Source organism: Rhinoderma darwinii, chromosome 8 (genome assembly GCF_050947455.1).
Source record: "Rhinoderma darwinii isolate aRhiDar2 chromosome 8, aRhiDar2.hap1, whole genome shotgun sequence".
Lineage (NCBI taxonomy): Eukaryota > Metazoa > Chordata > Amphibia > Anura > Rhinodermatidae > Rhinoderma > Rhinoderma darwinii.
In genome coordinates, this window is record NC_134694.1 from 101,962,261 (window position 1) to 101,975,273 (window position 13,013).

At 47.3% G+C, this 13,013-nt stretch overlaps 1 protein-coding gene across 1 annotated transcript; it reads right to left on the reverse strand.

The window, feature by feature from the left end:
• Positions 1-3,169: 3,169 nt before the first annotated feature.
• Positions 3,170-10,595, reverse strand: RSPH6A (radial spoke head 6 homolog A). The gene is made up of 7 exons (XM_075834425.1): positions 10,357-10,595; positions 8,780-9,014; positions 7,117-7,575; positions 6,740-7,027; positions 6,506-6,650; positions 3,979-4,096; positions 3,170-3,508 (listed from the first exon to the last, which is right to left on the reverse strand). Exons 1-7 carry the CDS (start codon positions 10,455-10,457, stop codon positions 3,274-3,276), a joined length of 1,581 nt encoding a protein of 526 aa, XP_075690540.1. The 5' UTR covers positions 10,458-10,595; the 3' UTR covers positions 3,170-3,273.
• Positions 10,596-13,013: the final 2,418 nt, after the last annotated feature.

Consider the following 13,013-nt stretch of genomic DNA (forward strand, 5'->3'; position numbering starts at 1 on the left):
TGCGAGTGTTTCTCTTAGATGTTTGTATTTATATACGTGTTGTGTGAATTTACCTGGTAAATAAAGATGAAAAAAATATAACAATTCACAAGTCTGTATTTTTTTCCGTCCTTGCTTAGGTTAATTTTATTATAGGATGGATTGAAAATGGACTGCAAACCATTTGTTGCAGTCCCACATGTGAGCAGTAGGTGGTGTCTGTGAGCTATTCTGACCATTAACTTTATACAGAGGTGTATATGATACTACACATTATACGTGTATGGTTTGGTAAGTAGTTATTACACCTACGAATCAGCGATGTCAAGCGGATGACAGGGTGATTCTCCAGCTGGCACAGGTAGAGATAAGTGAATATATCTACCTTTGCGTTTCCATAGGGTTCCATTAGCTTAATAGAGGACAAAAGAGACTACGCTATTCTATCCTGCGGGATCTTGCAAAAAAAACCTGTATACCACACGGTAGCCTATGGGGGACCTATGCCACTATATTGAATATGTCCCAGGCATAATGAGCTTTTCAATAGTTTTTCATGACGTATACCTTTAAAAGTGAGCCATCCATCACCCATCTGTTATTATGGTAAACAGTGTCATCCGTCACCTATAGGCTATAATGGTATCTGATAAACGGACATGTCATGAAATGAGCCAAGGGAGTTCATGACGTATACGTTTAACGTATTGCATAATAGTCTTTCGGTGACCGGCGCAATAGACATCAATTTCAAGCGTATTCTTCAAATGCAGGGGAAAAATGTGATGTGAACAAGGCCTACTATAACATAAAAAATGGCAAAACTTCATCTGATATGTGACTTACCCACTGTGAAAAATGTACGGTAAGTAGGGCAGCAGCGTTAGGGGGTGAATAAGTAGCAGTTGCACCAGGCCCTGGTGCCTGAGGGGGGCCATTGGCCTCTCTGCCACATAAGGCACCAGTATTATAAATGGCACATAGGAGCTGGAAGCCCTGTTACAGGAGCTCCAAGCTATGCAAAATGTGAGCACTGAGTATTTTTTTTTTTTTTTGCGCTTCATAAAAATGAACCGTAACATGTAGATCCCAAAATCTTCCCCTATGATCCTACTTCACCATAGTGCAACTGCGCCACCTATTGGCCATAAATAGTAAAGTCTATTCACGGGCTATAAACATAAGAGCAAACTAAGGGCCTGTTCACATCACCATTCGCTTTCCGTTCCGGGGTTCCGTCTGAGTTTTCAATCGGGTGAACCCCGCAACGGAAAGTGAAACTGAAACCACAGCTTCCGTTTCAGTCTCCATTGATAGCAATGGTGACGGAAACATCGCTAATGGTTTCCATTCGTCACCATTCCGGCAGGTTTCCGGTTTTCCGACAGAATCAATAGCGCAGTTGACTCCGCTATTGATTCCGGTGTTAAAACGGAAACCTGTCGGAAAGGTGACGAACGGAAACCATTAGTGATGTTTTCGTCACCATTGATATCAATGGTGACGGAAACGGAAGCTGTGGTTTCAGTTTCACTTTCCGTTGCGTGGTTCACCCGACGGAAACCTCCGACGGAACCCCGGAACGGAAAGCCAAAGCTGATGTGAACAGGCCCTAATCCTATTTAGCTGCCTTGGTAGAAGTAAGCAGTTGTCCTGAACAGACACTTATGAAAAATGCTCTACTCATGACATTGTAGAAAAGACTGCACAGTTCCAAAATAACAGTAACAGAAATGCCCTGTCATGATCCACCCGGGCATCTGTATAAAGAAATACACTAGAGGGGGCATTTCTTATACCCATGCCCGCACAGATGATAGCAGTGTCATAGTGGTGTATTTTTTACGAGCAAAAACAGAAACACGACATCAGGGAAATTAACCACTAAGACCGATACCTTTTGACCAAGCCGTGGTAATCGATAAGAGAGTATTTAAGAGCCAAGTTGGAGATCTTTATTATGTGCCTGATGAAGACCTAAGTGCCTGGTCGAAACGCGTTGCATTTTGTCTATTCACATATGTATTATATTTTAAACTAATAAATCTTTATTCCTCAAACTGTGGAGTTGCTCTTCTGCCACGAGCCACTCTGTCAACTATATCCAATACAGGAGCACCTCAAGAAGGAGGAATCTCTTTCGAATTTTGTTTGGTATAATTTCCCACCAGAAAATCCTGGTGTCTACCAGCTACCGGCGCCCACTCCGGAGGCCTGCAAACTGTACACTTAGAGTCAATCGACTCAACAAGATATACAATTGAGTTGTGCCGACCATCTTTCACAACCACAGAAGGTGAGTGCAAATAGAACCCTCCGTCTACACACTCTTTCCTTCTGCTCACCCATGTACGATAATTACCTTAGAGGAGCGCCTGTGTCTCTTCTTTTTTTTCCTCTCCCTCCCCCCCATTTCTCATTTTTTTCCAAGAAACCGGTCAGCAGGATAATGACTTGGCCTTCAAATTACCCAGATCTCAATCTGATCGAGCATCTGTTGGTCCTGTCACAGGAGTCTGGGATTATTACTCTAGACACCAGGTATGAATAATGCCTTCACCACATTTGGCCACTATGGAGGCTTATATTAACTCCTTCCCTACACTAGACCACCAGAGATAAACCATTTACAGCCCTAGACCACCAGGGATATTAAATAACAAAAGGTCTTTGGGTAAAGCCAGTCCTCCAAAATCACGCTCTCTTTTTTTTATCTGGTAGCTCTTTTTTTGGTGGAAAAGGTGGCTACCTGACTTCCAATATGTGATGTATGGCGGAGTTACATAACACTTGGTATAACAAAGATTTAACAAACTGTCAAAATAGCTTTAATTCTATGTAAGGGCCTGTTCACATCACCGTTCGCTTTCCGTTCCAGGGTTCCGTCAGAGGTTTCCGTCGGGTGAACCCCGCAACGGAAAGTCAAACTGAAACCACAGCTTCCGTTTCAGTCACCATTGATATCAATGGTGACAGAAACATTTCTAATAGTTTCCGTTCGTCACCATTCCGGCAGGTTTCCGTTTTTCCGACGGAACCAATAGTGCAGTCGCTTCCGCTATTGATTCTGTCGTTAAAACGGAAACCTGCCGGAATGGTGACAAATGGAAACCATTAGCGATGTTTCCGTCACCATTGATATCAATGGTGACTGAAACGGAAGCTGTGGTTTCAGTTTGACTTTCCGTTGCTGGGTTCACCCGACGGAAACCTCCAACGGAACCCCGGAACGGAAAGCAAACGCTGATGTGAACAGGCCCTAACAGAAAGAAATACAAATAGATTATTAAAGTATCAATCATCATCGTCTTCTTCCTCCTCCTCTTCCTCCTCCTCTGCCTCTTCAGCAGCAGCTGCGGCCTCTTCCTGTGCAGCCTTCAGGGCTTCTTCCTCCTCTACCGTGGGGTCTACTCCTTCACTAATTTCTGGCCCACTTGGATACTCTGGTTGGGGGGGAGGAAGTGCAGGGGGGCTGTATCCTTCAGGACTGTACTTTATGCCCCAACCAAAATAGATGTTTTCAAATTTCCTGTGAATGAACCAAATTTAAAAGTGATAAATGCAACTAAAACAAAAAGAGAGACAGAAAATCGTCTGGACCCCAGGGCAATATGGCTCATGGACCCCTTACCACCCACAATACATTTTTTTAAATTTCCAATTAAAACTCTAGGAGGAAAAGCAGTATATTTGGATGGAGATCTCATCCGTATAAAGATATGTTTTCAGCCTCTGTATGAAAACAAGAATGTTTCTATTCACTAAAAGCAGGCAGAGATCTTAAGAATGGTGAAGAATTGATAACTTTGCATGTTGCTGCTGTTCTTTACTGCAATGATCTATGTCATATACCTCAACAGCAATATCCACCTGAAGTCTGTGCAGTCAAGGCCAAGACCTGCTGCTGTACTCTGTTATCAGTCCTAACTACTAGCTCTGTTATCTGTTATCCCCAAAATAAAAAAACTGCAAGACTTAAAGGAGAAAGCAAACACATACTTGGAGCTTGCAATGGTGTAGGCTCCAGGCCACAGGTTGGAGCGCAGAACTGCGAGAGCGTACTGAACAATGTGCTGGGAGGAGAGGTAAGCCGTCCATGGAGGTGTATTGTTGATTTCTGGATGGAGAAGAGGAAGATTCTTATACAGGCAGAGGAAGACATTTTAATGAACTAAGAGGTTGTACAGAACAGTCGTTGCATCCCCCCAAAATATTATCTTGTTGTTTTTTTTTTATATTAATATAAAGTGACTGTTCACGATAGGAGTGGACTGAACGGTCAAGCAGATAGGCCGAGTGTTAGATCCCACCTGAGGCTACTCAGCCTGTTTATTAGCTGAGTGTCGAATGACATCATCGCTCCCTGATGTAATGACATCACTAGTCCCAGCTCAAAGGCCCAGGGTGGTTTCTGTCTGATTATGGTTCTTTGGACAATTACAGGCGTTTTACATGTTTGAAATGTCAGGATATTAATGAAATGAGGCAGGGAAGAAAGGTGTTTGATTTAGACATATTACGGACAAACTTCTTTTGTATGGCGTCTGCCCCAATGTGAGCTGATCACCAGGACTAGCAGCAACTCTCCGCTCTAGCTAATAGAGGTGTCCCTCTATGAGGTCTATATGCCCTGATGGGGAATATAGTTGCCCTGTGCTGATAATCCCGATAAACAACATCTCTGTCTGATTTGCATAGTCAAACTGCAGAATATATATTAGGAGTTGATGCTCGTCCTGGAATGTGAATTTTACCTCTCCAGCAGTGTAACCTCACAGCTAGGAGCCAATATCTGTACTCTCCGCTTTACCCAACCATGCCCGAGACAAAAGGTATGTTTACAATGCCCTCCCCCTCATCACATGGTCAGCAGTTTTGAGGCCGCCGGTACCATTAAACGCTTCAATAATGCATACAATTCAACTAATTTTGAACGGCACTTCCGATAATCTCAAAATAATACTTGTAGGCAACCACTTTTAATGGTTGACTTGATGAGAATCACAGGTCAGGTATGCTGGTCCAGCAATGTCAACTGTCCAGAAGTGTAACCCCACAGTTAGAAGCCAATATCTATACCCAACTACGGCATTAAGGCCTTATTCACACGAACGTGTTTAACGTCCGTGATACGCGCGTGAAAATCACACGGACCTATGTTAGTCAATGGGGCCATTCAGACATTGCGTGATTTTCATGCGTGGGTCCGCTACGTAAAACTCACGACATGTCCTATACTTGGGTGTTTTTCGCGCATCACACACCCATTGAAGTCAACGGATGCGTGAAAATCACGCGCAGCACACGGAAGCACTTCCGTGTGTCGCGCGGGATTCGCGCAACAGTAGATCAAGAAATGAAGGGAAAAATAAAACCACTTTCTTAATTTCTTTTTCTAAACATTAAAACACGTGTCATAAGGATGGCATATGCGTGAAAATCACGCAGCCACGCAGCAAACACTTAAGACACACGGAACTGCAACGCGCAAAAAACGCAGCGTTTTTGCGTGTGCAAAACGCACACGTTCGTGTGAATAAGGTCTTAGAGTGAAAAGATATTACTGATTTTAGAATAAATATCATTATGTGCCACCATCCCTTCTGTTCTATACTGAATGGCACTGCTGGAGCACCAAGATTCCACAAGAAGGAGTGTAGTATGGTCCCCCCTCCCCCTTTACCAAAGTTCTTGCCACTTCTCTTCTTGAAGAGAAGAAAAATTGAGAGATGTTTAAATGTAGTGCTTTGCTACAACCAATCAACGCCAGAACCGTAAATTTAGGCGCAATTTTTCAATCACCCCTAATGTTATCAACAAAACAGCTCTCCTCCAAAATAGAAAAAAAATAAATCGCTCTAGTGCCACCTATTGGTGACTGCCCTGTAAGTCACAGTCTGACCCTTAATTTAAACTTGAAACATGACTCGGGTTAACAGCCAAACCAAACCCACCAATCTGTAGACAGCACTGTTTCGGAGTTGTTGCGCCTCATCAGTACAGAGTACTGTTCTTGTTGCCAAATGAGATGGCGTTGACGCAGCTCTTTGAAGGTGCGGATTCTCCTTGCGTAGATTCAACTATTTTGTATAATTTTTTTCCACAGGGAGCGTTGCCCTTTAGACTCCCTACCAGCTGGCTCTCTGCAAGGAAAATCAGTACCTTCCAAGAGCTGCATCAAACGCATCTTACACAGAAAACCAGAACTCATTATACTGATGAGGAGCAGAATTCTGAAACAGTGCTGTCTACAGATGGGTTTCTCTTGTTTGCCTTTCAACCCGAGTCATGTTTCAAGGCTCAATAAAGGATTGGACATTAACTTACAGGGTATTGAAACATAGATGGCACCAAAGAGACTGTGTAATTTCTTCTGGAGAAGAGCAAACTTTTTTTCCCAGACCCTAATGTTATAGTTACACACAAAAGTTGATGGTATCCTGTTATAATTCCACACCGGTTAAAATTGCTATTTCATGTTTGTATTAAATAATGCAGCTCTGATAAGAGGATGAAGTGCTGGTACCTGCATCTTCTGAGAGTGGGGTGAGTAGTGGTGGCCCCACTTCAGGTTCTGGTTCCTCTTCATCTTCCTTCTCTTCCTCCTCTCCTTCCTCTTCTTCCATTTCCTCCTCATATTTCACAGCAGTATTAAACCAGACACAACGTCCCTGAGAGAGGACAAAATAAAATGTAAAGACAACACAAAAGTAGAGTAGACCCAACTGCTACATAAATGAATGGCTGACAGTCTTCTCACCTGTGGCAGGATATGCTGGACATGATGAACCCAACTAGATAAGTTCTCCACCAGGTCAGTCACTGGAATGCCCTCAAATTCAGGGTTCTCCTCATAAGTGTCCCTTGTTGCCCCTTCCTCTTCTTCTTCACCCTCCTCCTCTCCATACTGGTAATAGCCCAAAGGACTGACATGGGTTCCGGCAGAGATTCGGGCAATCTGTGCACGTAGAAGGTTAGCTTCTGTTCCCAAAAATGGTGGGTAGGTAATGACTGGGGCCTCAAGATTCCCAGTGAAGAGACGCCTGATCTGTTGTCACAGATTGATGAATGTAAGACACAGAAAGCTACAAGGAAAGACATTATTGAAAACGACAAGGTAAGAAAACAATCAGTTACCTTTCGTGCGGCTGTTATCTGTGCCGGTGTTACTGGTGGAAGTCTGATCCATTCTGCCCCAGCTTCACTACATACATAGTACACATATTTATTTGTCCCTGTACTATTTTCCTCACGAGGCACCACAGGGGGCGGATGGTAAGTAGATTTAGGGGGCAAGTCTTCTGCCTCTTCCTTTTCCTCCTCATCTTCATCTTCCTCAGCTGTTGCTTTTTCTTCTTCTTCTGCATCCTCCTCGGCCTCTTCATCTTCGCCTTCTCGAAACTGCACCTCTGCTACCAAATAACTACCCCCTGTACCAAAGATTTTGCCCCAGAAGCGGCAATACTGTAGTGGACGTGTGTCAGTGAGTCGTTTCATGGCAAGGGCTATCCGTACTGTCTCATCTCGCCCTAAATTCACCCCTCCTTGTTGGAGAAGGTGAGCAAGGTCATACAGGTTAGGAAGAGGCGAGTCTATCTAGTAATGAAAATAACAGGTACATTTTAGAAATCTTGGGTAACATATTCAGCTACTGCTCCTGAGTGCCAGAAATACAGAATATAACTGTCAATCAAGTTTTAAGACCCCATTGTACAGCAGATAATAATATACTTTTTATAGTCTACAGTTGGTTGACACATTAAATTGTAGCACCTTAATATGTCTGCTGTCACGTCCCGCTTCCATTTCCCACCAATCACTAGATCGCTGAGCCTCATTATAATGCGTACGATTCAATTCATTTCTATCATGTTAGCCTCTATATACTCGTAAGCAACCACGTTCGATAGTTGAAGTCGCGATCATCACAGATCAGTTATGCTGAAACATTTTGGTCGTAAGATCTGCAAATAGCTGTGTTTAAATGCAATCGATTGATGGTCTGGCAAATAAACCACCCATCTAGACTATGGTGCCCCCGTCTCGGTACCATGTGACTATAATTTCATCGCAATATTGAGAAATCGCCAAATGTAAACAGTCATGCAAGTAAGATATCGATGAATCGGAAGCATTACGGAAGTGTGTAAAGGCAAAAAGATGACCATGCCAAAACATGGTCAACGGTGCCAGTATCCTTTAGAGGAGGTGACCTATCTGGATTTCCTTTTTCTAAATGAAGACCCACTGAGGAAAGCCAGCTAAAATCCTAGCAATCAGCCGTTACCTCTGGGGGAGCTGCAGGCAGCTAAGACTTTCCCTAGCAGCGGCCACTGCAGGAAAAATGTGGTATTACATGGTGCCCATTCAATTGAACAGGCAACTATGTAATACATGACTGTGCTGGGTCCTCCAGAGAAGGAGCTGTTCTCCGCTCGGGCTAATAGAGGTGGATCCCTCTAAATAATCCATATGCCTGGGTATATTTATGCAATTTCTTTAATATATTGTTGAAAGTGGTTGCAGACTGGAGCTTCATATTTTGGTTAGGAGTGTTCTTTCCAATGTTTTTACAATATATCGAATTTATTATAGAGACTCATATATGTCTGTGGAGCAGCCCACGAGTCTTGAGAATTTTTTATTTATAAATGCAGTAGTGCTGAATTTGCGGTTTAACTTGGGGGCTGCATTGTGAGCCAAATGACAAACTCAGCTCTGCTACATGTAATGAAACCACCATCTCCTTTACATGCTATGCGGTTATTCCGCCTCTAACTTTTGCCCCTTGTGTTCTCACCATTTCACCATCCCCTTCAATCTCATCAGCTTCTCCTGCACCGTGAGAAAACAGCGCACGGTGAGATTCTGCCTTATTGAACGTAGGAGAGTCTTCTGACAGGGGGCGCAGCGAGTCAAGTCCTTTGTTCAGTCTAGACCAGTGCAGCTCTGCACTCATTTGCTCCAGAGTCTCCAGTGCATTAGGGGGGCGCTCTGACAGGATCCGGGACAGAAGGGCAGAGAGGTGTTCATATCTGTGGAGTAAATACGGGGGTTAACATGTTGCTATGGTAACATCTTCATCTATACGGTATAACGATTGGTCCGCTCATGCTCTAAAGTCCTGAATGGCAGTTCTGCATAGTTATGCAGCGATTTATTCCCAAATTGCTACATAACCAGGAACGTTTTCCCATCTATGACTATAGGACAAGTCTAGTGAAATCTGTAACGGTTGACATATTGGTCGCCCCGAGTCCTCCATTTATTTTAAACTTTTTTTATTAAGCAAATACAAAAACTGTGGCGGTTTGGGGTTAAAACCCACATTACAAAACGCTCAAAATTAATGGTGCGTTTTTTTCAGCCTCCCATTGATTTCAATAAAAGTATAAGTCCAAGATAAGGCGTGATGCTTTTTTCCCGCTAGCGGTCAGAAACCACCCAGGGAAAAAAAAGCCTCTACCTCCAATTTAAATCAATGGGGGGGGGGGGGGGGGGATTTTGGGCATTGTTTAGTGCTGATTCTGACGCAAAATACGCCTTGTAAAAAAGAAGTGGGGGTATGTTCACGCGGCTTTTTTCAGGTGCATTTCGGAGAGTAAAACACTTTTATAAGCTCAAAAATACACTTGAAATACGCCTGCAAACAGTTTCCCATGGATTTCAATGTACAACTCTGCAGAGCGGTGATTGGCAGGAGGCCATTCCCCTTACACCCCCATGATTGGCAGCCACCCCCTCGTTACACCCCCATGATTGGCAGCCACCCCCCCATTACACCCCCATGATAGGCGGTCCTCCACCCGTTACACCCCCATGATTGGCGGTCATCCCCCCATTGCACCCCCGTGATTGGCAGCCATCCCCCCATTACATCCCCATGATAGGCGGTCCTCCCCGTTACATCTCCAGGACACACGGTCCTCCCCCCATTACACCCCCATGATTGGACGGCCATACCACAATACAACCCCATGATTGGCGGTCATCCCTCCATTACACCCCCATGATAGGCGGTCCTTCCCCCCATTACACCTCCATGATAAACGGCCCTCCTCCATTACACCTCCATGATAGGCGGTCCTTCCCCCCCATTACACCTCCATGATAGACGGCCCTCCTCCATTACACCTCCATGATAGGCGGTTCTCCCCCCAATACACCTCCATGACAGACGACCCTCCCCCATTACACCCCCATGATAGGTGGTCCTCCCCCCATTACACCTCCTTGATAGGGGGCCCACTGACCAACCAATATAGAGAGTTATCAAAACTTTTAAGCACTAGTTAATATATGTGGAACCACAAGTCCCAGCATGCCCGCCTGCTTTATTTCCGGACACGTAGTAACATCTGAACCCTCCCCACTTACAGGCTGACTCCAGATGGACCCGCTTGCTGTAAATAAGCTTTGGCATAATTAATTTGCAGCTCCCGCGGATCTGGAGCGACCACAGCCGGGTTCTCCGCCATCTTCAATGATCCTGACAACGACGCCGACAGAGAGTAGTGTCCGGTATCCGAGCAGCTGCGAGCGGTATCCGACTTCAGCGTCTGCCGTTGATAGGGCGACCGTGCGTCTTCCGTTGCTAGGCGCTCTGTCAACACTTCCGGATCATGTGATCTAACGCTGGTTGCATTGCATGCTGGTAGTTGTAGTTTACATTACTCTCCGGAGTAGACGTGTTTTATAGTCTAAATACTAGCAGATTACTGTGAGGTGATATTAATAATATGACTTGTTCGGTGCTAATAACAGGTTATAGAAGAGGCTGGACGCAGCTGCAGGCTTGAGGGAAGCCGACATGACCGTCCTGGTAGGGAAAGGGTTAATGTTAAGAGGTGAGGGAAAGGTGAAGGAGCTGAAGGAGGGACGGGGAGGAGCTAGGAGGGACGGGGAGGAGCTAGGGGGGACGGGGGGGGCCGTTACTGCGCTTCCCGCTGTTTCTCGGCATTGAGCCGGAAGCAGCGGGAGGAGTAATACACAAGAAGCAAAGCTCCCCGTTGCCCGGCTTTTTAGTATGGCAGAGGCCCTGATTTTAGAGCGGCTGCGTGCCGCTGCTGTGCACCACGGTCCCGGATGGCTGGAGGAGACTGTGGCTGCATTAACGCGGATCCCGGACGCCGTTTCGCCACGTCGGGCACGGCGTTCGGGGTCTGTTGTAAGGGACAGGCTCCCCTCCCCCGGCCCCCCTACGAGCATGGCTATGGCGGCGGGGGGGGAGTCGGCAACAACCGCTCCTGCGCTGGGCAGGCAGAGAGCGGTAGCAGGGGTGACGGCGATGCAGGCTGTGTCGACCCGTCCCTCTCGGCGGTCCCGACCTCCAGAGCGCCTGAGTCCGGAGGTAGTCCCGCGGACACGGCGTCGCAGAGGGAGCCCGATCCCGGACGCTGCAGGCCAGGCAGCTGGGAGGACCGCCCCTTCCCAGGCCCTGCGTCCTGGCAGGAATCCCAGGCCGCGACGGGGTCCGGCGGTAAGCAGGGAGTCGCAGGCCGGGCTCCCTGTCACCCCTCCCCCATCAGATGGAAGATGTCGAGAGCAAGGTACGGCCGCCCCGCATGGTGATGTTCCGGCCAGGGGGCAGGCTTCGTCAGGATCGTCTAGACGGACGACTAGATCTGCAGCGACGTCGAGGCAACAGGTCCGGTCGGAAGTCTGGGTCCCGGCGGTCGGGCGGCAGGTTGCCGGCCCATCGGTCAGCGCGTCCTCATCCCCTTTCCGAAGAGGTCGTTGGGAGGGACAGTCGTCGGCGAGAGAAGAACTGGAGGAAGGTGAACTGGACGTCTATCGTCGAGGTCAGGATGGTCCGGCTGACGGGAACACAGCGCCTGTGCAGCCCGGTGAGTGTATAACTCCATTATTGTCTTATCCAGCGATTTTTATGTCGGGTGTCGGCGGGGGGGCTGCTAGCATAGCATCGGGGGCCGGTAGTGGCGCGGGCGGACGCGACGGAGCGGGTTTGGCAGATTTAGTGGGTTGCTTACGGGAGCTGGTGGGGCGCCTGGATAGGGCCGCGGCGCCGGTAGTAACGGAAGTGTCCCCTGCGGTAGTTTGGGAAGGCCCCAGGGAAGTGGGATCGTTGCAGGCGCGTCCTGTGGTGGCGGTTAGAGAGGCGGTCGCGGTGTCGGTGCAGACTGAGGCACAGAAGGACGGCGATCGAGTGCGCATGGACGATCGTGCTCGGGGGGAGGTGTATGTTTGTTTTGAGGGTCCGTTGGGGGCGCATTTAAAGCAGGAGGTGCGTGATCGGATCTGGAAAGATGAATATGTTGAAATTTTTTCTCTCTTGCCGCTGGCTAAATTCAATTTGGATAAGAGCAAGCGGGATGAGAGTAAAAAGGACGAGGAGGAACGGCGGCGGTATAGGCTTATCCCGCAGACGTTCGTTAATTGGTCGCAGGCGTTCGCCATATTGGCTAGTGTGATAGGGGAAAAGGCGCCGGAAAATTGTTCGGCGTTATTTTGATGCTATTGGGGAGGCTCATAGGGCGTATGGGGGTCAGGCGTGGCTGCGATATGATGAGCAATTCCGTCAGCGGAAGGCGGTTCGGCCGGCGATTCGGTGGGACCAGAAGGATATTGCTCTCTGGTTACGGGTTACGGCTCCGGTTAGGCAGCCCTTTCCCGGGAGCGGTGGCCAGGGAGGCCAGACTAGTCAGAGTGGACCAAGCGGCGGGGGAAAGGCGGGGTTTTGCTGGCAATTCAATGAAGGCCAGTGCAAGTTCGGGGCCACGTGCAAGTTCAAGCACGTGTGCTCCGAGTGTAATGGGGCATCACACGGGGCGGCAAAATGTCTGCGGAAAAAGAGGTCCGGGAACCAGCACGGGGCTGGTCAAGGGGGTGTCGCCGGTGAGGGTGGAAAGGATGGCCCCTTATCTAAATGAGTATCCGGATAGGGCGGCAGCTAAGTTGCTTTATGAAGGGTTTAGTGTTGGTTTTGTTATTCCTCCGCCTCCTTATGAGGTTCCGGTTACGCGGAGAAATTTAAAATCGGCTTACTTGCATGCGGAAGTCGTGTCGGAAAAGTT

Coding starts and splice junctions, on each gene's coding strand:
- RSPH6A (XM_075834425.1), bottom strand. CDS start 10,457: ATGGCGGAGAACCCGGCTGTGGTCGCTCCAGATCCGCGGGAGCTGCAA. Junction 7,576..8,779: donor TTGAAGGGGATGGTGAAATG/GTGAGAACACAA, acceptor TTTCATTACTAG/ATAGACTCGCCTCTTCCTAA. Junction 3,509..3,978: donor TACACCATTGCAAGCTCCAA/GTATGTGTTTGC, acceptor GTTCATTCACAG/GAAATTTGAAAACATCTATT.